Below are 22,925 nucleotides of genomic sequence, written 5' to 3' on the forward strand. Positions count from 1 at the left end.
CCTTGAACTTTGCGACCTTTTGCCACATTTCAGGCTTCAAACATATAAAACTGTATTTTTTTGTGAAGAATCAACAACAAGTGGGACACAATCATGAAGTGGAACGACATTTATTGGATATTTCGAACTTTAACAAATCAAAAACTGAAAAATTGGGCGTGCAAAATTATTCAGCCCCCTTAAGTTAATACTTTGTAGCGCCACCTTTTGCTGCGATTACAGCTGTAAGTCGCTTGGGGTATGTCTCTATCAGTTTTGCACATCGAGAGACTGACATTTTTTCCCATTCCTCCTTGCAAAACAGCTCGAGCTCAGTGAGGTTGGATGGAGAGCATTTGTGAACAGCAGTTTTCAGTTCTTTCCACAGATTCTCGATTGGATTCAGGTCTGGACTTTGACTTGGCCATTCTAACACCTGGATATGTTTATTTTTGAACCATTCCATTGTAGATTTTGCTTTATGTTTTGGATCATTGTCTTGTTGGAAGACAAATCTCCGTCCCAGTCTCAGGTTTTTTGCAGACTCCATCAGGTTTTCTTCCAGAATGGTCCTGTATTTGGCTCCATCCATCCTCCCATCAATTTTAACCATCTTCCCTGTCCCTGCTGAAGAAAAGCAGGCCCAAACCATGATGCTGCCACCACCATGTTTGACAGTAGGGATGGTGTGTTCAGCTGTGTTGCTTTTACGCCAAACATAACGTTTTGCATTGTTGCCAAAAAGTTCCATTTTGGTTTCATCTGACCAGAGCACCTTCTTCCACATGTTTGGTGTGTCTCCCAGGTGGCTTGTGGCAAATTTTAAATGACACTTTTTATGGATATCTTTAAGAAATGGCTTTCTTCTTGCCACTCTTCCATAAAGGCCAGATTTGTGCAATATACGACTGATTGTTGTCCTATGGACAGAGTCTCCCACCTCAGCTGTAGATCTCTGCAGTTCATCCAGAGTGATCATGGGCCTCTTGGCTGCATCTCTGATCAGTCTTCTCCTTGTATGAGCTGAAAGTTTAGAGGGACGGCCAGGTCTTGGTAGATTTGCAGTGGTCTGATACTCCTTCCGTTTCAATATTATCGCTTGCACAGTGCTCCATGGGATGTTTAAAGCTTGGGAAATCTTTTTGTATCCAAATCCGGCTTTAAACTTCTTCACAACAGTATCTCGGACCTGCCTGGTGTGTTCCTTGTTCTTCATGATGCTCTCTGCGATTTTAATGGACCTCTGAGACTATCACAGTGCAGGTGCATTTATACGGAGACTTGATTACACACAGGTGGATTGTATTTATCATCATTAGTCATTTAGGTCAACATTGGATCATTCAGAGATCCTCACTGAACTTCTGGAGAGAGTTTGCTGCACTGAAAGTAAAGGGGCTGAATAATTTTGCACGCCCAATTTTTCAGTTTTTGATTTGTTAAAAAAGTTTGAAATATCCAATAAATATCGATCCACTTCATGATTGTGTCCCACTTGTTGTTGATTCTTCACAAAAAAATACAGTTTTATATATTTATGTTTGAAACCTGAAATGTGGCAAAAGGTCGCAAAGTTCAAGGGGGCCGAATACTTTCGCAAGGCACTGTAAGAACACTCACTGTATGCATGAACTTATGTGGTAATAATTGAGCCATCAGTACTCCTTATTTCACAATGTCCCTCCCACAACGATCCTATTACATTCTAAGTTTAACTATGTATTTATTTGGTCCATCCTATATTTTATACTCAAAGCTATAAAAATTAACCCTATCTTTAAGGGTAGGTAAACATACAAGTGTTAATGTCACGTTCACAAGTAGGGTGAAATGCCTTTCTTGCAAGCTCCAAACCCAACAAAGCAGAAATCAATATCAATGTAGTACTAAAAATAACACGGGGTAGAACAAAAACACAATAAATAAACGTGTAGTTCGTCTTATTACAGAAAGATGTGTAATTAATTTGCAAGTATTATCTAGTATTATATTAATAGTATCATTATGCTGCAGTTTCTGTTAATAATAAATACATACAATGCCTTCAGAAAGTATTCTGACCCCTTGACTTTTTCCACATTTTGTTACGTTACAGCCTTATTCTAAAATGGATTAAATAAAACAATCTACACACAATACCCATAATGACAAAGCATAAACAGGTTTTTAGAAATTGTTACAAAAAAACTAATCCTTATTTACGTTAGTATTCAGACCCTTCGCTATGAAACTCGAAATTGAGCTCAGGTGCATCCTGTTTCCATTGATCATCCTTGAGATGTTTCTACAACTTGATGGGAGTCCACCTGTGGTAAATTCAATTGATTAGACATGATTTGGAAAGGCACACACCTGTCTATATAAGTTGACAGTATATATCAGAGCAAAAACCAAGCCATGAGGTTGAAGGAATTGTCCGTAGAGCTCCGAGACAGGATTATGTTGAGGCACAGATCTGGGGAAGGGTACCAAAAAATGTCTGCAGCATTGAAAGTCCCCAAGAACACAGTGGCCTCCATCATTCTAAAATGGAAGAAGTTTGGAACCAACAAAATTCTAACTAGAGCTGGCCGACCGGTCAAACTGAACAATCGGGGGGGAAGGGCCTTGGTCAGGGAGGTGATCAAGACCCCGATGGTCACTCTGACAGAGCTCCAGAGTTCCTCTGTGGAGATGGGAGAACTTTCCAGAAGGACAACCATCTCTGCAGCACCAACAATCAGGCCTTTATGGTAGAGTGGGCAGACGGAAGCCACTCCCCTGTAAAAGGCACATGACAGCCCGCTTGGAGTTTGCCAAAAGGCACCTAAAGACTCCCAGACCATGAGAAACAAGATTCTCTGGTCTGATGAAACCAAGATTGAACTCTTTGGCCTGAATGCCACGCGTCACATCTGGAGGAAACCTGGCACCATCCCTACGGTGAAGCATGCTGGTGGCAGCATCATGCTGTGGGTGCTGTAGACCACACTATTTACCAATAGAGTTTTAATCTATATTCTTCGTAGCTGTCTATTTACTACCACAAACCGAAGCTGACACTAAGACCGCAGTCAATGAGCTGTATTACAGTCATAATTCCTAGAAGCTGATAATTCCTAGTAGCTGGGGACTTTAATAGTAGCCAGGGACTTTCCCTCTGCAACCAGAGGGAAAAAACTCTAGACCACCTTTTGGCAAATCTAAGCATAATTTTAAGCATAATCCTCCCGATTTCCGATTACAAGCAATTACAAGCAAAAACTAAAGCTTCCGATGGCACATCAGTGTCAGTGTCATCAATAATTGCATCGATGACGTCTTACCCACAGGCAACAGGCAACATCTGCACTTTTTTAATAATATTTGCCAGTTAAGAACAAATTCTTATTTTCAATGATGGCCTAGGAACAGTGGGTTAACTGCCTGTTCAGGGGCAGAACAACAGATGTGTACCTTGTCAGCTCTGGGATTTGAACTTGCAACCTTTCGGTTACTAGTCCAACACTCTAACCACTAGGCTACCCTGCCGCCACAGCTAAAGGGTAGAGTTGCCGCTTTCAAGGAGCGGACTCGGAACCCGGAAGCTTATAAGAAATCGCGCTATGCCCTCAGACGAACCATCAAACAGGCAAAGCGTCAATACAGGTCTAAGATTGAATCATACTACACCGGCTCCGACACTCGTCGGATGTGGCAGGGCTTGCAAAATAATACAGACTACAAAGGGAAGCACAGCTGCGAGCTGCCCAGTGACGCAAGCCTATCAGACGAGTTAAATTACTTCTATGCTCGTTTTGAGGCAAGCAACACTGAAACATGCATGAGATCATCAGCTGTTCCAGACGACAGTGTGATCACGCTCTCCGTAGCTGATGTGAGTAAGACCTTTAAACAGGTCAACATTAACAAGGCCGCAGGGCCAGACGGATTACCAGGACGTGTACTCCGAGCATGCGTGGACAAACTGTCAAGTGTCTTCACTGACATTTTCAACCTGTCCCTGACTGAGTCTGTAATACCAACATGTTTCAAGCAGACCACCATAGTTCCTGTGCCCAAGAACACTAAGGTAACCTGCCTAAATGACTACCGACCCGCAGCTTTGAAAGGCTGGTCATGGGTCACATAACACCATTATTCCTTAAACCCTAGACCCACTCCAATTTTCAATTTTCCCTCAAAGCTCATCAATAAGCTAATGACCCTGGGACTAAACACCTCCCTCTGCAATTCTATCCTGAACTTCCTAACCGTACCCCTGGCCGCCCCCAGGGGTACGGTTAGGTAAAAACACATCCGCCATGCTGATCCTCAACACAGAGGCCCCTCAGGGGGTTCATGCTCAGTCCCCTCCTGTACTACCTGTTCACTCATGACTGCATGACCAGGCACGACGCCAACATCATCATTAAGTTTTCCGGTGGCACAACACCGACAATGATGAGACAGCCTATAGGAAGGAGGTCAGAGACCTGGCCGTGTGGTGCTTGGACAACAATCTTTCAATGTGATCAAGACAAAGGAGATGATTGTGGACTACAGGAAAAGGAGGACCGAGCACACCCCCATTCTCATCAATGGGGCTGTAGTGGAGCAGGTTGAGAGCTTCAAGTTCCTTGGTGTCCACATCACTAATAAACTATCATGGTCCAAACACACCAAGACAGTCGTGAAGAGGGCACAACAACAAAGCCTATTCCCCTCAGGAGACTGAAAAGTTTTGGCATGGGTCCTCAGATCTTCAAAAAGTTCTACAGCTGCACCATTGCCAGTTATGGCAACTGCTCAGCCTCCAACCTCAAGGCACTACATTGTTGCAACCACTGTTACTAGCCTGTTCAACCTCTCTTTCGTATTGTCTGACATCCCCAAATGTGGGAAAGCTGCCGCGGTCATCCCCCTCTTCAAAGGGGGAGACACTCTAGACCCAAACCGCTACAGACCTATATATATCCTACCCTGCCTTTCTAAGGTCTTTGAAAGCCAAGGTGGAGCCCAATACTCCACCGGATCTTTTCTGTAAACTCTGGACCTTGTCACCGGATCACCACTGCTACCGATTGGCTATAGTGGCTAACGCCACTGCCACGAAGCTAGCACCAGTTAGCCATGAGCCAGGCACATCTCACGGCTAGCAAACACAATTCTACAATACCTCTTTCGCCATCTGGCTTGGATTCTCTGTCGACACGATGCCCCGCCGCACCACCACGACTGGTCTGCCGACGAATACTCCATCCGCTGTGCCTTCAACCGGCCTCCGTCTGAGCAGACCCCCCTACCACCCCCGGGCTACTAACTTTAAACGCTGTGTCGCCTAGTGGCGGTTTCCCTGTTCCATCTACTGCTGCCCCCTGGACACTATGATCACTTGGCAACATAGCTGATGCCTGCTGGACTGTCCATTAATCACGGTACTCAGACTCTGTGTGTAGTTAATCTGACCCTCTCTGCCTAGTCATCGCCATTTTACCTGCTGTTGTTGTGTTAGCTGACTAGCTGTTGTTGTCTCACCTGTTGTTTTAGCTAGCTCTCCCAATCAACACCTGCGATTACTTTATGCCTTGTTGTATGTCTCTCTCAAATATCAATATGCCTTGTATACTGTTGTTCAGGTTAGTTATCATTGTTTTAGTTTAAAATGGAGCCCCTAGTTCCACTCCTCATACCTCTGATACCTCCTTTGTCCTACCTCCCACACATGTGGTGACCTCACCCATTATAACCAGCATGTCCAGAGATACAACCTCTCTTATCATCACCCAGTGCCTGGGCTTACCTCCACTGTACCCGCACCCCACCATACCCCTGTCTGCACATTATGCCCTGAATATATTCTACCACGCCCATAAATCTGCTCCTTTTATTCCTTGTCCCCAACGCTCTAGGCGACCAGTTTTGATAGCCTTTTGCCGCACCCCCATCCTACTCCTCCTCTGTTCCTCGGGTGATGTGGAGGTAAATCCAGGCCCTGCATGTCCCCAGGCACCCTCATTTGTTGACTTCTGTGATCGAAAAAGCCTTGGTTTCATGCATGTCGACATCAGAAGCCTCCTCCCTAAGTTTGTTTTACTCACTGCTTTAGCACACTCTGCCAACCCTGATGTCCTTGCCGTGTCTGAATCCTGACTTAGGAAGGCCACCAAAAATTCTGAGATTTCCATACCCAACTATAACATTTTCCGTCAAGATAGAACTGCAAAAGGGGGAGTAGTTGCAATCTACTGCAGAGATAGCCTGCAAAGTTCTGTCATACTTTCCAGGTCTATGCCCAAACAGTTCGAACTTCTAATTTTAAAAATTAATCTCTCCAGAAATAATTCTCTCACTGTTTCCGCCTGCTACCGACCCCCCTCAGCTCCCAGCTGTGCCCTGGACACCATCTGTGAATTGATCGCCCCCCATCTAGCTTCAGAGTTTGTTCTGTTAGGTGACCTAAACTGGGATATGCTTAACACCCCGGCAGTCCTACAATCTAAGCTAGATGCCCTCAATCTCACACAAATCATCAAGGAACCCACCAGGTACAACCCTAAATCCGTAAACATGGGCACCCTAATAGACATTATCCTGACCAACTTGCCCTCCAAATACACCTCTGCTGTCTTCAATTAGGATCTCAGCGATCACTGCCTCATTGCCTGTATCCGCTATGGGTCTGCGGTCAAACGACCACCCCTCATCACTGTCAAACGCTCCCTAAAACACTTCTGCGAGCAGGCCTTTCTAATCAACCTGGCCCGGGTATCCTGGAAGGATATTGACCTCATCCCGTCAGTTGAGCATGCCTGGTCATTCTTTAAAAGTAACTTCCTCACCATCTAAGATAAGCATGCTCCGTTCAAAAAATGCAGAACTAAGAACAGATATAGCCCTTGGTTCACTCCAGACCTGACTGCCCTCGACCAGCACAAAAACATCCTGTGGCGGACTGCAATAGCATTGAATAGTCCCCGCGATATGCAACTGTTCAGGGAAGTCAGGAACCAATACACGCAGTCAGTCAGGAAAGCAAAGGCCAGCTTTTTCAAGCAGAAATTTGCATCCTGTAGCTCTAACTCCAAAAAGTAATGGGACACTGTAAAGTCCATGGAGAACAAGAGCACCTCCTCCCAGCTGCCCACTGCACTGAGGCTAGGTAACATGGTCACCACCGATAAATCCATGATAATCGAAAACTTCAACAAGCATTTCTCAAGGCTGGCCATGCCTTCCCCCTGGCTACTCCAACCTCAGCCAACAGCTCTGCCCCCCCCCCCCCCCCCCTCCCCCCACGGCTACTCGCTCAAGCCTCCCCAGCTTCTCCTTTACCCAAATCCAGATAGCAGATGTTCTGAAAGAGCTGCAAAACCTGGACCCATGCTAATCAGCTGGGCTTGAAAATCTGGACCCTCTATTTCTGATACTGTCCGCCGCCATTGTCGCAACCCCTATTACCAGCCTGTTCAACCTCTCCTTCGTATCATCTGAGATCCCCAAGGATTGGAAAGCTGCCGCGGTCATCCCCCTCTTCAAAGGGGGAGACACCCTGTACCCAAACTGTTACAGACCTATATCCATCCTGCCCTGCCTATCTAAGGTCTTCGAAAGCCAAGTGAACAAACAGATCACTGACCATCTCGAATCCCACCGTACCTTCTCCGCTGTGCAATCCGGTTTCCGAGCCGGTCACGGGTGCACCTCAGCCACGCTCAAGGTACTAAACGATATCATAACCGCCATCGATAAAAGACAGTACTGTGCAGCCGTCTTCATCGACCTGGCCAAGGCTTTCGACTCTGTCAATCACCATATTCTTATCGGCAGACTCAGTAGCCTTGGTTTCTCAAATGACTGCCTCGCCTGGTTCACCAACTACTTCTCAGACAGAGTTCAGTGTGTCAAATCAGAGGGCCTGTTGTCCGGACCTCTGGCAGTCTCTATGGGGGTGCCACAGGGTTCAATTCTCAGGCCGACTCTTTTCTCTGTATACATCAATGATGTTGCTCTTGCTGCTGGTGATTCTCTGATCCACCTCTATGTAGACGATACCATTCTGTATACTTCTGGCCCTTCTTTGGACACTGTGTTAACTAACCTCCAGACGAGCTTCAATGCCATACAACTTTCCTTCCGTGGCCTCCAATTGCTCTTAAATGCTAGTAAAACTAAATGCTTGCTCTTCAACCGATCGCTACCAGCACCTGCCCGCCCATCCAGCATCACTACTCTGGACGGTTCTGACTTAGAATATGTGGACATCTACAACTACCTAGGTGTCTGGTTAGACTGTAAACTCTCCTTCCAGAATCACATTAAGCATCTCCAATCCAAAATTAAATCTATAATCGGCTTCCTATTTCGCAACAAAGCATCCTTCACTCAGGCTGCCAAACATACCCTCGTAAAACTGACGATCCTACCGATCCTTGACTTCGGCGATGTAATTCACAAAATAGCCTCCAACAATCTACTCAGCAAATTGGATGCAGTCTATCACAGTGCCATCCGTTTTGTTACCAAAGCCCCATATACTACCCACCACTGCAAACTGTATGCTCTCGTTGGCTGGCCCACGCTTCATATTCGTCACCAAACCCACTGGTTCCACGATATCTATAAGTCTTTGCTAGGTAAATCCCCACCGTATCTCATCTCACTGGTCACCATAGCAGCGCCCACCCGTAGCACACGCTGCAGAAGGTATATCAGCGCCCACCCGTAGCACACGCTGCAGAAGGTATATTTCACTGGTCATCCCCAAAGCCAATTCCTTTTTGGCTGCCTTTCCTTACAATTCTCTGCTGCCAATGACTGTAACGAACTGCAAAAATCACTGAAGCTGGAGACTCATATCTCCCTCACTAACTTTAAGCACCAGCTGTCAGAGCAGCTCACAGATCACTGCACCTGTACATAACCCATCTGTAAATAACCCATCCAACTACCTCATCCACATACTGTTATTATTATTTTTGCTCCTTTGCACCCCAGTATCTCTATTTGCACATTCATCTTTGCACATCTATCACTCCAGTGTTTAATTGCTAAATTGTAATTGTTTCACCACTATGGCCTATTTATTGCCTCCCGTATCTTACCTCATTTGCACACACTGTATATAGACGTCTTCCCCCTATGTTTGTTTATTCCATGTGTAACTCTGTGTTGTTGTTTGTGTCGCACTGCTTTGCTTTATCTTGGCCAAGTCGCAGTTGTAAATGAGAAGTTGTTCTCAACTAGCCTACCTGGTTAAATAAAGTTGAAATAAAAAAAATACAGAGGGTAGTGTGTACAGCCCAGTACATCACTGGGGTCAAGCTTCCTGCCATCCAGGACCTCTGTACCAGGTGGTGTCAGAGGAATGCCCTAAAATTTGTAAAAGACTCCCACCTTGCACAGCAAGCGGTACCGGAGCGCCAAGTCTTAGTTTCAAAGGCTTCTTAACAGCGTCCACCCCCAAGCCATGAGCTCTCAGGACCTCAGACTGGGCCCGAAGGTTCACCTTCCAACAGGACAACCACCCTAAGCACACAACCAACAACATTTCATAATGACCACCAACTGCTGTACAATGGTCTAGGCTAGGTATGTAAAAGCTTTTGAAACTTAATTCAAGTTCATAAAAAATATGCATGATCGATTGATGGCCAGTGTTTGGTTAAGGGGGCTCCTGAGTGGCACTGCATCTCAACGCAAGAGGCATCACTGCAGTACCTGGTTCGAATCCAGGCAGCATCACATCCGGTCATGATTGTGAGTCCCACAGGCCAACGCACAATTGGCCCAGCGTCGTCCGGGTTTGGCCGGCTTAGGCCATCATTGAAAATAATAATTTGTTCTTAATTTGTTCTTAACTGACTTGCCTAGTTAAATAAAGGTTAAATGAAAAAAAAAAAACATTTAAAAAAGTTAAAATCAGTGCTCAGTTCCTGGAAGGGTATCATTTCTGACGTCAAAAGTGTAGCCGATAGGATCGAAAATGGCGGAGTACCTGGCGTCCATTTTCGGTACAGAGAAAGATAAGTGAGTAAATGTTTTTAACTATATGTATATCCTTACTTATTTGGTCTGACAATCATATTATAGACATATGAAGAGAACTTCCACACTTGCCTTACTATGTTATATCATTCACAATTAGCAGTGAAATTTAGACGTGTTAAAATGATGGATATAGTCATTTGGAAAAGGTTAGCATGTTGTTGAACATGTGTGCACAGGTAAGGGATCTTTGTGTGTGCTGAGCAGTTTGCCAGTCTCACCTGTAAATTGTACATTACATTGCTTAGTACCCTGTTTGTCAAAATCTAGACATGATTTTGTGTGACACTAATGATTTTGTAGTTAGGGAAACACTGCTGGCAACTCACTCTGCCATGTGTCCCAAATGGTTAAATTAGCTAGCTATACCAAGATTTGTCATCTGTTGCTATACATCCAGTAGTAACGTTAGCTATAATGTCAACTAGCTGGCTCCCAAGATCATCCAGATGCGCATAGCATTTGCCCTGTATAATATGTGGTGTGTCCAAGGTTGAAGAAATTGTGAGACAGACAATATAACTACAGTAGTACTGATGCACCGGTTGGTCTCAACCCGCGGTTATATCCGTGGGGCAGACCGGTTTAGGATCATTAAATATTGTGTGGTTGAAGGGCCAGTGGATGACGGGCGGGTTGAATAAAGAGAAAAAAATGCATAAATAAATGTCTAATTAGTGTGCAATTTATATAGGTAACATTTTGAGGTTTTTCTTTAATTTATATTAGGATATCTGATATTTAGGCTTCTGTAGTAATCTACACATCCAATCGCCAAATAACTTTCTGCCCGTTCCCAAAAGCAGTAACGTCAATCCATGGAGGCAAGAGTACATTGTCGAAGTTTAATTCAATAAGACAAAAGCTGCAGAAGGACAGTTGAAAATAAAGAGAAGGGAGGGACAGAATTTGAAAAGTTTTAGTGAAGAGAAAAAAAGAGGGTAATTACAGATAATCCCATAACATGATAATTCCTGTTATTTGTGGTGATTGATTGTGAGGCTCTATACAAATGTGACAGTCACGGGACTGGACTTCAAACAGACCTATGGCATGTCAAAGGAACTGTTGCCTACTGTTTAGATGGGTTAAATGGAAACTGAAATCTGGACATTGACTAACCAGAATAACAACGTGTTTTTTGTTGTTGTTGTCAAACTCCAAAGTCTGAATATGATAATAGTCCCGTGTGAATCGACATCCCTGTGTTGTGGTAGAAATGTCTGAGTTTGACAGCTGTTACTTGCGGTTTGAGTAAGAACACAATAACTGATTCAATAAATTGAACGAAGTGCTGCGCATAGCCTATATATGAAGGGCCTACATGTATCAACTTTGACAGTGAATGCTATTGTTTATATGTCTTGTGCAAATGATTTGAACATTGCCAAATGCATCACTTAACAAATATTGTACCTCCTGGAATAACGGACATTCAAATAACTTATCTTTCAAATACAAAATATACACTTACAGTGCACAGTTTATGATTTGATCATGGATTTCAGGAAAAACACCCCCAACAGGTCAAGTTCCTCGGTGTCCACATCACTGGGGACTTATCATGGTCGTCGCACAGTCGTGGAGAAGGCTGAAATGATTTGGCCTGGCCCCTCACATCCTTAGTAACTTTTACAGCTGCTCCATCGAAGAGCATCCTGATTGGTTGCAGCGCCGTTTTGTATGGCAACTCCTCTGAATCCAACCACAAGGCGCTACAGAGGGTTGTGCATATGGCCCAGTATTTCACTGGGGCCGAGCTTCCTGCCACCCAGGACCTCTATACCAGGCGGTGTCAGAGGAAGGCCATGTTCTCTGTGCTACCGCACAGCAAGCGGTACCGGAGCGCCAAGTCTGGGACCAAAAGGCTCCTTAACAGCTTCTACCCCCAAACCATTAGACTGCTGAACAGTTAATCAAATGGCTACCTGATTATAGTTTTTTGCACTATTTTTCCATTTGTTTATTTAGCATTGTTGGTTAAGGGCTCGTAAGTAAGCATTGTTGTGTTTTGCGCATGTGACGAATATAATTAGATTTGATTTGGTTGTATCACCATCTGGTAGCCAACTGCGCTTCATTGGGGGTGAGCTCCCAACCATCTAGACTCCAGCCACCTGAGACATGCACTGTTCTACATACTCCTGTCTGGCAGATGGTACCGGTGCATCAAGACTCACACCAACAGATTCCTAAACTGCTTCTATCCCCCTAGCCATAAGACTGTTAAGTGGCTAACATCTACTGCTACCCTCACACCTACGCTGCTGCTAAAATGATTATTGATTAGATTGACAACTTGAACTTGTTGCACCCTGCTGTTTTCATACTCCGCCTCTGACCTTCCACTTGCATTTCAATTGGCCCGTTCCACAATTCATGTCTCAGAATTCAGCCAGGTGCAACTTTCCTAAACTGCCTACATTAAGTTTATATTTTTCTATTTGAACAATTCTTATATGAAAGTAAAAATGTTTACAGAACTGTATCGCGCGCTAGGTGTATTTGTTTAGACAGCATTTGGGCAGCGTCGGCAAATCCCCTCAGGTGGCAGCCAGCTTCATGAATAGACAGTATAATGTTTAATAACATTTACCGTCTATTTGAATGGGTTAATATGAGCTCTAGCTAGACAATCTGCTCTACTGTACTGCTCTACTTTCAACAGGCTGCTGTTTTCCTACCTTTATCACATGATGCAAAGTTTTCATATTTCTCTTCATTTGCATGTGATAGTGCATTTCTGTAGATAGTTATGCATTTCAGCACTGATTACTTAGGCTTTTTTTTTTTCTCCCCAGGGTGAACTGTTCTTTCTACTTTAAAATTGGTGCCTGCCGACATGGTGACCGGTGCTCCAGATTACATAATAAACCAACTTTCAGCCAGGTAAGTCAATTCAGTCAAGGTAACTTATTTAAAATCTTTGCGTCTACCAGAGGCCTGCATTAAAGGGCATGTGGGAATCTTCTCTTGCCAAGATGAAATGGTTGTCATGCTCTAGGCAGGGTTAGCGTTTGTCAAATTGCTACATTATCTTTGGTTTGGTAAAACTTTGATCCAGGGACTGGTGCTTTGTTTAGCTTGTTCTTCTCATCAGGGACGGGGCAAGTTTTATCAGCACTGGTGTTCTGATAGTGAAGCACCATAGTGTGAATAACATTTTGTGCATGACCCCTTCCCCCCATTAACATCTACTGATGTGTGTTTGTGGGCTCTGTTGTGCACCTTTCAACAGACCCTCTGTATTTATCAGACACCTTTAATAACAATACTATTAAAATGTACTTTGACTGTAGATGACTAAATACAGTACTAGTTAGTGTCCTAAATATATGAAACAGGAAGTGTTTTTTTAAGCAACCATACTACTGCAACAAGCACAGCGATACATACTTCCTCCATTTTTGCTGGTCCAAGTCTGTTCTGTGGCCTCGCTTTGAATAGCCAAAGCGTTTTTTGCATATCGCATCTCAGTATACCAGACAAACACGTCCCACACAACATTCTCTCTGCTTTGACATTTTTCTTTCGCTGGTCCCTTTATTAATGAACAGAGGTACTTTTTCTAACCCAATAGGACAATAAATATCCTATTTTTAGTGGACAGTCTGCCCTGAATCTAGGCCATCTTTTACCCTTTCATTCAGTCACATGTCTGTCTATTTAACTGAATATCATGACAACCTTTGATTGAGAGCTAGGTTTCACCCAGGGGGCCCAGGACATAACATTGCGTTGCTAGTGTATGCATACTGAAGAAAAATATAAACGCAACAATTTTATTGAGTTACAGTTCATACAAGGAAATCAGTCAATTGAAATACATTTATTAGGTGCTAATCTATGGATTTCAATTGACTAGGCAGGGGCACAGCCATGGGTGGGCAGGGGCGCAGCCAATCAGAATTAGTTTTTCCCTGCAAGGGCTTCATTACATACAGAAATACTCCTCAGCTTCATCAGCTGGCCGGGTGGCTGGTCTCCGATGATCCTGCAGGTGAAGAAGCTGGATGTGGAGGTCCTGGGCTGGCGTGGTTACATGTAGTCTGCGGTTGTCAGGCCGGTTGGACGTACTGCCAAATTCTCTAAAACAACGTTGGAGGCGGCTTATTTTAGAGAAATGAACATTCAATTCTTTGGCAACAGTTCTGGTCGACATTCATAAAGTTAGCATGACAATTGCAAGCTCCCTTAAAATTGAGACATCTGTGGCTTTGAGTTGTGACACAACTGCACATTTTAATATTGGTATTTTGTTGTCCCTAGCACAATAATAATCATGTTTAATCAGCTTCTTGATATGCCGCACATGTCAGGTGGATGGATTATCTTGGCAAAGAAAAAATGCTCAATAACAAGGACGTAATCAAATTTGTGCACAATATTTGAGAGAAGCCTTTTGTGCATGTTTTTGGGATATGAATCATGGGACCAACACTTTACATAGTTTATATTTTTGTTCATTATAGTTAGAGCTGACACTAGACGGTGTCTTAGGGTATTCACTTCAGGTTGTTGGCAGCTCTCTTTGTATTTTTTGTTTGTTTGACAGAGCTCATAACATTTTACAATGGATTATTGATGTCTCTCGTTCCCTCATTAATAAATATTGTGGTATTGCGTTTGACTAAACTTGACTGACACACTGCGCTTAATTTCCCCACCTCAAAGCCTGATGTATCACCCTCAGCGAGTAGAGACGCATGACTAAGTCGCTTAAAGCATCTACTAAATGGGATAAACATTTAAATTAAATAATAAAACCTAGCACAGCAGCTGTACTCTAGGTTTCCCTACAGCAGCTGTACTCTAGGTTTCCCTACAGCAGCTGTACTCTAGGTTTCCCTACAGCAGCTGTACTCTAGGTTTCCCTACAGCAGCTGTACTCTAGGTTTCCCTACAGCAGCTGTACTCTAGGTTTCCCTACAGCAGCTGTACTCTAGGTTTCCCTACAGCAGCTGTACTCTAGGTTTCCCTACAGCAGCTGTACTCTAGGTTTCCCTACAGCTCGCCTCCTCCGGACAAAGAAAAGTCTCAAACTTCCCATCGTGTTCTCCGGTCAAGCAGGGACTCTTGCTTTTTGTCACTTTTTGTCCTACAGACTAAAAGTTCCTCTACATCCAGGGATTCCCCACCCCCACTTTTGCTATAGGTTCTAGGTATCAGGATTTGGGGAATTTGTATATTTATTAAAAATATTTATTTGTATTTTTCCCTCTCCAGACCATCTTGATTCAAAACATCTACCGTAATCCCCAAAACAGTGCGCAGACGGCCGACGGCTCCCACTGTAAGTGCCTCTGCTCCAGTCCTCTCAGCCCTCAGGTCTCTCTAGTTCTCTCCTCCCTCCTCAGATTTTAGGTCTGCATCTCCTCTGGCTTCCTGCAGGGCTTCTGAGGGTCTTTCTAAGCACTGGTAGCAGGGGGTACCTCAACTCGCCAATATGCCGCCCCCTATTTCGCCAGTCAAATAGATTTATTGTATTTATCTGTGGACATTCAGGAGGTCTAAGCCTAGGTGTAGAATGACATGCTCTGATGGTGACATTGAGAAAAGGATAAACACAAATGCCTTGATCCACTAAATTTGCAATGATCCCTTACAGTGAAGTTAATACCTCCAAGCGATCTCCTGGTAGTATCTGTTTTCTAACACAGTTATAGTGCACAGATGACTGACTTTAGGCATTTATCATGCGCTTTCGGACAAGACTGACAACACACCGACTGCCTTAGTGCCCAATATTTGTTGGAGGTTGACAGCAAAAATATCGATATGCGTTACTGTCCAGACACAGCACAGCTTTAGTTTTGGCTCTCGCCACACTGTCATCCCTATACAATAGACTGATTAACTTATGTCAGACATATTGTAAATGTTATAGTACCTTGAAATTGAGCCCCGACTAGCAGAGCTGATGCATTGCCACTCACCGCCTCCCAGGTAAGTCATGGGTTTGTGGTCTTGTTGCTGTCATGTATAACTGATCTGTTTCTCAGCTGAGCATCTCAGAATGACTCACAAAAAGTTAGTTTTTGAAAATGTATCAAAAGGAGAGAAAAAAAGTAACTTAGAATAAAAATCACATCTTGGCATTCAATCACCTATGATTCAGCAAGTTCTTGAAGTCATTTCGAGCCCCATTGACCTTATATTGTGTGTATACAGTACCAGTCAAAGTTTGGACACCTACTCATTCAAGAGTTTTCTTTATTTTTACTATTTTATACATTGCAGAATAATAGTGAAGACATCAAAACTAACAAAAAAGTGTTACATTTATTTGTGTATTTTATATTTGAGATTCTTCAAAGTACCCGCCATTTGCCTTGACATCTTTGCACACTTGGCATTCTCTCAACCAGCTTCACCTGAAATGCTTTTTCAACAGTCTTGAAGGAGTTTCCACATACTATGAGCACTTGTTGGCTGCTTTTCCTTCACTCTGTGGCCCAACTCATCCCAGACCATCTTAAATGAGTTGAGGTTGGGTGATCGTGGAGGCCAGGTCATGTGATGCAGCACTCATCACTCTCCTCCTTGTTCAAATAGCCCTTACACAGCCTGTCATTGTCCTGTTGAAAAACAAATGATAGACCCACTAAGCGCAATCCAGATAGGATTGTGTATCATTGCAGAATGCTGTGGTAGCCATCCTGGTTAAGTGTGCCTTGAATTCTAAAGAAATCACTGACAGTGTCATCAGCAAAGCACCATCACACCACCTCCATGCTTCACGGTGGGAAACACACATGCAGAGGTAATCTGTTCACCTACTCTACGTCTCTCAAAGACACAGCGGTTGGAAACAAAAATCTCAAATAATGTCCATTGCTCGTGTTTCTTGGCCCAAGCAAGTCTCTTCTTATTGGTGTCCTTTAGTAGTGGTTTCTTTGCAGCAACTCGACCATGAAGGCCTGATTCACTGTTGATGTCTGTCTGTTACTTGAATAATTTAATTGGGCTTCAATCTGAGGTGCAGTTAACTAATGAACTTCTCCTCTGCGGCAGCGGCAACTCTGGTTCTTCCTTTCCTGTGGCGGTCCTCATGAGAGCCAGTTTCATCAGCGCTTGATGGTTTTTGCTGCACTTGAAGAAACTTTCAAAGTTCTTAATTTTCCGTATTGACTGTCGTTTCTCTTTGCTTGTTTGAGCTGTTCTTGCCATAATATGGACTTGGTATTTTGCCAAATAGGGTTATCTTCTGTATATGACCCCTGCCTTGTCACAACACAACTGATTGGCTCAAATGCATTAAAAGGGAAATAAATTCCACAAATGAACATTTAGCAAGGCACACCTGTTAATTGAAATGCATTCCTCATGAAGCTGGTTGAGAGAATGCCAAGAGTGTGCAAAGTTGTCATCAAGGCAAAGGCCAGCTGCTTTGAAGAATCTCATTTGATTTGTTCACTTTTTTTTTTTAGTTATTACATGATTCCATATGTGTTATTTCACAGTTTTGTAGAATAAGTGACGACATCAATGTAGAACAGTGCAACTAAAACTTTGGAACGAGTAGGTGTGTCAACTTTGATTGGTACTGCATGTACAGTGCATTTGGGAAGTATTCAGAGCTCTTTTACTTTTTCCACACAATGCTCCATAATGACAAAGGGGGAAAAACATGTTTTTAGAAATGTTTGCAAATGTATAAACAATTTAAAAATCACATTTACATAAGTATTCAGACGCTTTACTCAAGTACTTTCTTGAAGCACCTTTGGCAGCGATTACAGCCTAGAGGTCTTCTAGGGTATGACGCCTAATGCTTGGCACACCTGTATTTGGGGAGTTTCTCCCATTCTTCTCTGCAGATCCTCTCAAGCTCTCCGGTTGGATTGGGAGCGTCGCTGCACAGCTATTTTCAGGTCTCTCCAGAGATGTTCAAGTCCGAGCTCTCTGTGCCACTCAAGGACATTCTGAGACTTGTCCAGAAACCACTCCTTCGTTGTCTGGGCTTTGTGCTTTGGGTCATTGTCCTGTTGGTAGGTGAACCTTCATCCCAGTCTGAGGTCCTGAGCTCTCTGAAACAGGTTTTCATCAAGGATCTTTCTGTACTTTGCTCCTTTCATCGTTCCCTCTATCCTGACAAGCTTCCCAGTCCCTGCAGTTGAAAAACATCCCCACAGCATGATGGTGTCAGGATTCCTCCAGACGTGATGCTTGATTTCATCAGATCAGATAATCTTGTTTCTCATGGTCAGAGTCCTTCAGGTGCCTTTTGGCAAACTCCATGTGGGCTGTCATGTTCCTTTTTTACTAAGGGGCTGCCGTCTGGCCACTCTACCATAAAGGCCTGATTGGTAGAGTGCTGCAGAAATGGTTGTCCTAGAAGGTTCTCCCATCTCCACAGAGGAACTCTGGAGCTCTGTCAGAGTGGCCATCTGGTTCTTGGTCACCTCCCTGACCAAGGCACTTCTCCCCCGATTGCTCAGTTTGGCCAGGTGACCAGCTTTAAGGAAGAGTCTTGGTGGTTCCAAACTTCTTCCATTTAAGAATGGAGGCCACTGTGTTATTGGGGACCTTCAATGTTGCAGAAATGTTTTGCTACCCTTCCCCAGATCTGTGCCTCGACACAGTCCTATCTCTTAGCTCTATGGACAATTCCTTCAACCGCATGGCATGGTTTTTGCTCTGACATGCACTGTCAACTGTGGGGCCTTTTATATTTTGTGTGTGTGTGTGTCTTTCCAATGAATTAACCCCAGGTGGACTCAAACCAAGTTGTAGAAACATATCAATGATGATCAATGGAAACAAGATGCACCTGAGCTCCATTTCGGTTCTCATAGCAAAGGGTCTGAATACTTATGTAAATAAGGTTTTTATTTTTAAATGTGCAACATTTTCTAAAATCCTGTTTTTTGGGCTTTGTGTTTAACGAAGAACATGCTTTATTTAATCCATTTTAGAATAAGGCTGTAACAAAATGTGGGAAAAGTCAAGGGGTCGAAATGCATTCCAAAATGCACTGTACGTAGATTTACACTACCGTTCAAAAGTTTGGGGTCACTTAAAAATATCCTTACCTTTGAAAGAAAAGCACATTTTGGTCCATTAAAAAAAATATTTTACACCCTAATTTGCTAATAAATTCATAAAAAATCCTACAATGTGATTTTTCTGGATTTTTTTTTTCTCTCATTTTGTCTGTCATAGTTGAAGTGTACCTATGATAAATTACAGGCCTCATCTTTTTAAGTGGGAGAACTTGCGCAATTGGTGGCTAAATACTTGTTTGCCCCACTGTACCTATTACCAGCAACCATCACTACTGTGTTCCAATGGTACGTTGTGAACTAATCCAAATGTATCGGTTTTAGAAGGCTAATTGACCATTATTAAACCCTTTTGCAATTGTTAGCACAGCTGAAAACTGTTGTTCTGATTTTAAAGAAGCAGTAAAACTGGCCTTCTTTAGACTAGGTGAGCATCAGCATTTGTGGGTTTGATTACAGGCTCAAAATGGCCAGGAACAAAGAACTTCTGAAACTGGTCAGTCTATTCTGGTTCTGAGAAATGAAGGATGTTCCATGTGAGAAATTACCAAGAAACTGAAAGCCTCGTACTACTCCCTTCACAGAACAGTGCAAACTGTCTCTAACCAGAATAGAAAGGAGTGGGAGGCCCCGGTGCACAACTGAGCAAGAGGACAAGTACATTAGTGTCTAGTTTGAGAAACAGATGCCTCACAAGTCCTCAACTGGCAGCTTCATTAAAAAGGGTTTTCTAATCAATTTGCCTTTTTAAAATGATAAATTTGGATTAGCTAACACAATGCGCCATTGGAACACAGTGATGGTTGCTGATTATGGGCTTAAGTACGCCTAAGTAGATATTCCATAATCTGTATTTTCCAGCTACAATAGTCATTAACTATGTCTACACTGTATTTCTGATCAATTTGTTATTTTAATGGACTAAAAATGTGCTTCTCTCCTCAGACATTTCTAAATGAACCCAAACTTTTGAACGGTTTTGTAGTGGCTTTGGGAACTATTCAGACCCCTTTTATCCATATTTTGTTACGTTAGTGTTATTCTAAAATGGATGTAATTTGTGTGTGTATAATATATATAATTTGCAATACTCAGAACGACAATATTTGACTATGTCGCTTCTTCCAGCTCCCTCTGTTTCGGCGTGGACCAGTCCCATGGATCATCTTAACGTCTTTCACTCATCCCTTCCTACCCTGGTCTGGGGCTGGTTGGGGCACAATTACACTGTTTTGAGGGAGGGGGATGGGAGTAAATGCACCTAGTTTCAGGCAGATTTCTTAACTGTTACTTAAAATATTCAAATGTACATTTTGTATTTTCAGACCATTGCCCTCTTGAACATTTACCGTAACCCTCAAAACACTGCCCAGTCTGCCGATGGTTTGCGCTGTAAGTGTAACAGGGACCAGCTGCTATGTTTCCTCTTGATCTCGCATTCTAAGATTTATCCCTTTTTTCTTCAGCGATTTAAGGTTTGGACCCTTTTTAAGGTGCTGTACTAGACATGCAATACAATAGGTACTAGTGTTAAGTAAAACAATCCATGTGGGCTATTCTTCTGGTAGGTACCACTTACAGAAATAACCAAATAAAGGTTGATGCATACAGTAGTGTATATTTCTATTAGATTTTGAATTAAGACCTTCTAGCTAATAGTTTATTCATTTTTTTTATTTTTCAAGTACTCACTCATTTACACTAATCCTGTTCAAGAAGTTAACCCTGCCCCATAGTCTCAGGTCAAACTAATTTATGGAAATGTCTTGTTTTTATTGTACAAAATGTGATACATGGAATGTGATTTTGGGGAGATGAGCATGACTGACATTTTCCCTAGAGTGTTTAGATCCCAGTGAGTCCCATTCTTTAGTATTCATTGACAGCTATATTATGTCTGACAGTGCCAGAACCTTGCTATTACTACTTAGCACAGAATGTAACTTTAAATGAGTCTCTTAAGACTCCTCATAAGGGAAATGTCCAGTCATATTGTCCTTGTTGTGCAGGGGCACAATGAACTGATTCTTGGCACTGACCCTTTTGCGATATTTCCCGAAATCTCCATTTCATGTGTACAGGACTGTGTGCTATTAGGCAATTCAAGTCATTTGTAATTCAGTAATATTTAGATTAAAATCCTGTCCAATCAGTCCAGACTCGTCTGTTTTTAGCAATGTTTCTCTTGTGCATGTTAGTTAATGAAACCACAGTGATGCCGTCATTGGCTTGTCCCTGATGAGTGTTTCTCCTGTGGCCACTAGGTGCCGTCAGTGATGTGGAGATGCAGGAGCACTACGATGAGTTCTTTGAGGTGAGTCAGTGACACGTCAGCTTCTGGTATTATCGCACTATAAATCCACTTGAAAGGAGTGGATGATGCAGCTCTTGGTTACGTTGCGTCAATTCCCCCATCACACAGCCCATGTGGGAGTCGATGACAAAATACTGAAACCGACTAGAAATATTGAAACTTTTTTTTTTTCCTGGCTATTTTTGGGAAATGTGCTTTGAATTCAAGCAAACTTGAGGCTTAGTGTGTTCCCGTTTCTGTCTGCCAATCCACCTCTTCCTTTGTTTCTCTTGTTGTAGGAGGTCTTCACAGAGATGGAGGAGAAGTACGGAGAGGTGGAGGAGATGAATGTGTGCGACAACCTGGGAGACCATCTGGTTGGAAACGTATACCTGAAGGTGTGTCACTGACCATGTAATTGTGTGTTTGATGGTGGGTTTTGTGCATGTTTGTTGAACACCCATTCTCCTCCTTCCATTTAATCACAAACACTCTGTCGTTGTTTCTGCCTCTTAAGAACGTAATTTCGCACACACACCAACTCTGTGATGGTCTCTGTGTGTAGTTTCATCGTGAGGAAGACGCGGAGAAGGCCGTGATGGATCTGAATAACCGTTGGTTCAACGGTCAACCAATCCACGCCGAGCTCTCTCCCGTTACAGACTTCAGAGAAGCCTGCTGCCGCCAGTACGAGATGGGGTCAGTACTCCACCGCAGGACCACACACACACCATTTTCAGCTCAAGATGGCGTTAGTCGTGATTACAAATGCCTTGTAATTCATTGAGGTAATTTAAATGAAATAAATGCTAGAGCAAGGCTAACTGCTACCGAAATCCACATGCCTTTATCTCCGTTGTCATATGAAGAAGTCTAAATCTGAGCAAGGTTCATCATCTAACTGCAGTTTCCACTTTCTCCACAGGGAGTGCACTCGAGGAGGCTTCTGTAACTTCATGCACCTGAAACCCATCTCCAGGCAGCTGAGGGAGCTGTACGGTCGCCGCAGGAAGAAGGGGTATGCTCCGGCTCTCTGACAGTCAACGCTAATCACAGAACTAATGCTGCGTTCAAGTGCTCTCCGAAATACACATTTATGACACGCTAAGGTTTTTTAAGTGGGAAAGTTCTAGTTGTGAGTTTAACTAGCTACTTTTTCTCTCTTTCTCCTCAGAGGGGGCCATCGTTCTCGCTCCCGTTCCAGGGAACGCCGTTCTCGCTCGAGGGATAGAGGCAGGGGAGGCGGACGTGACCGTGAGAGAAGGCGTTCCAGAGAACGCTCTGGCAGGTTCTAAACCAAGCCACCACCTCACGTGCATCCCTTCCATCTCCATTATCATTCTGCATCATCCTCAAATCCATATCTTTCCCTCCATTGCTGCCTTTTCAATTCCCTGTTGGCCCTTTCATATTGTCCCATTGACTAAAATTAATTGGAAAATGTTGGACTTGTTATTTTCCTTTTTTTATCATTTTTATTCAAGAAATGTAAAGCTTGCCTTCTCAATAAAAAAAAAAAAGTAAACCTGATTTACAGGGCGCTACCATTTGTCGTATATGCTTAAATATTTTACTGCTGCCTAGAATTTTTATTTGGGAGCACCAGTATCACTAGGAAGAATAACCCAGATAACATTTCATGG

The 22,925-nt window shown here is 43.3% G+C and overlaps 1 protein-coding gene across 6 annotated transcripts in view; it reads left to right on the top strand.

Annotated features, from left to right (window-relative positions):
* Positions 1-22,812, top strand: part of LOC110520493 (splicing factor U2AF 35 kDa subunit) — a 24,760-nt gene extending 1,948 nt beyond the window's left edge. Inside the window, exons 1-9 of one of the 6 annotated variants that reach the window (XM_090230276.1) lie at positions 9,735-9,966; positions 12,786-12,873; positions 15,211-15,277; positions 20,315-20,381; positions 21,254-21,303; positions 21,582-21,680; positions 21,848-21,981; positions 22,208-22,300; positions 22,457-22,812. In XM_090230276.1, coding sequence (XP_090086402.1) covers positions 21,274-21,303; positions 21,582-21,680; positions 21,848-21,981; positions 22,208-22,300; positions 22,457-22,577 — 477 coding nt within the window. In that variant the 5' untranslated portion in view covers positions 9,735-9,966; positions 12,786-12,873; positions 15,211-15,277; positions 20,315-20,381; positions 21,254-21,273 and the 3' untranslated portion in view covers positions 22,578-22,812. Of the gene's footprint in view, positions 1-9,690; positions 9,967-12,785; positions 12,874-15,210; positions 15,278-20,314; positions 20,382-21,253; positions 21,304-21,581; positions 21,681-21,799; positions 21,982-22,207; positions 22,301-22,456 lie in introns of those variants that run through there. The other 5 variants (XM_090230277.1, XR_016494836.1, XM_021597860.3 and 2 more) reach the window with 5 other exon arrangements.
* Positions 22,813-22,925: the final 113 nt, after the last annotated feature.

The sequence above is a fragment of the Oncorhynchus mykiss genome, chromosome 3 (genome assembly GCF_057628025.1).
Source record: "Oncorhynchus mykiss isolate SJ-2025 chromosome 3, ASM5762802v1, whole genome shotgun sequence".
Classification (NCBI taxonomy): domain Eukaryota; kingdom Metazoa; phylum Chordata; class Actinopteri; order Salmoniformes; family Salmonidae; genus Oncorhynchus; species Oncorhynchus mykiss.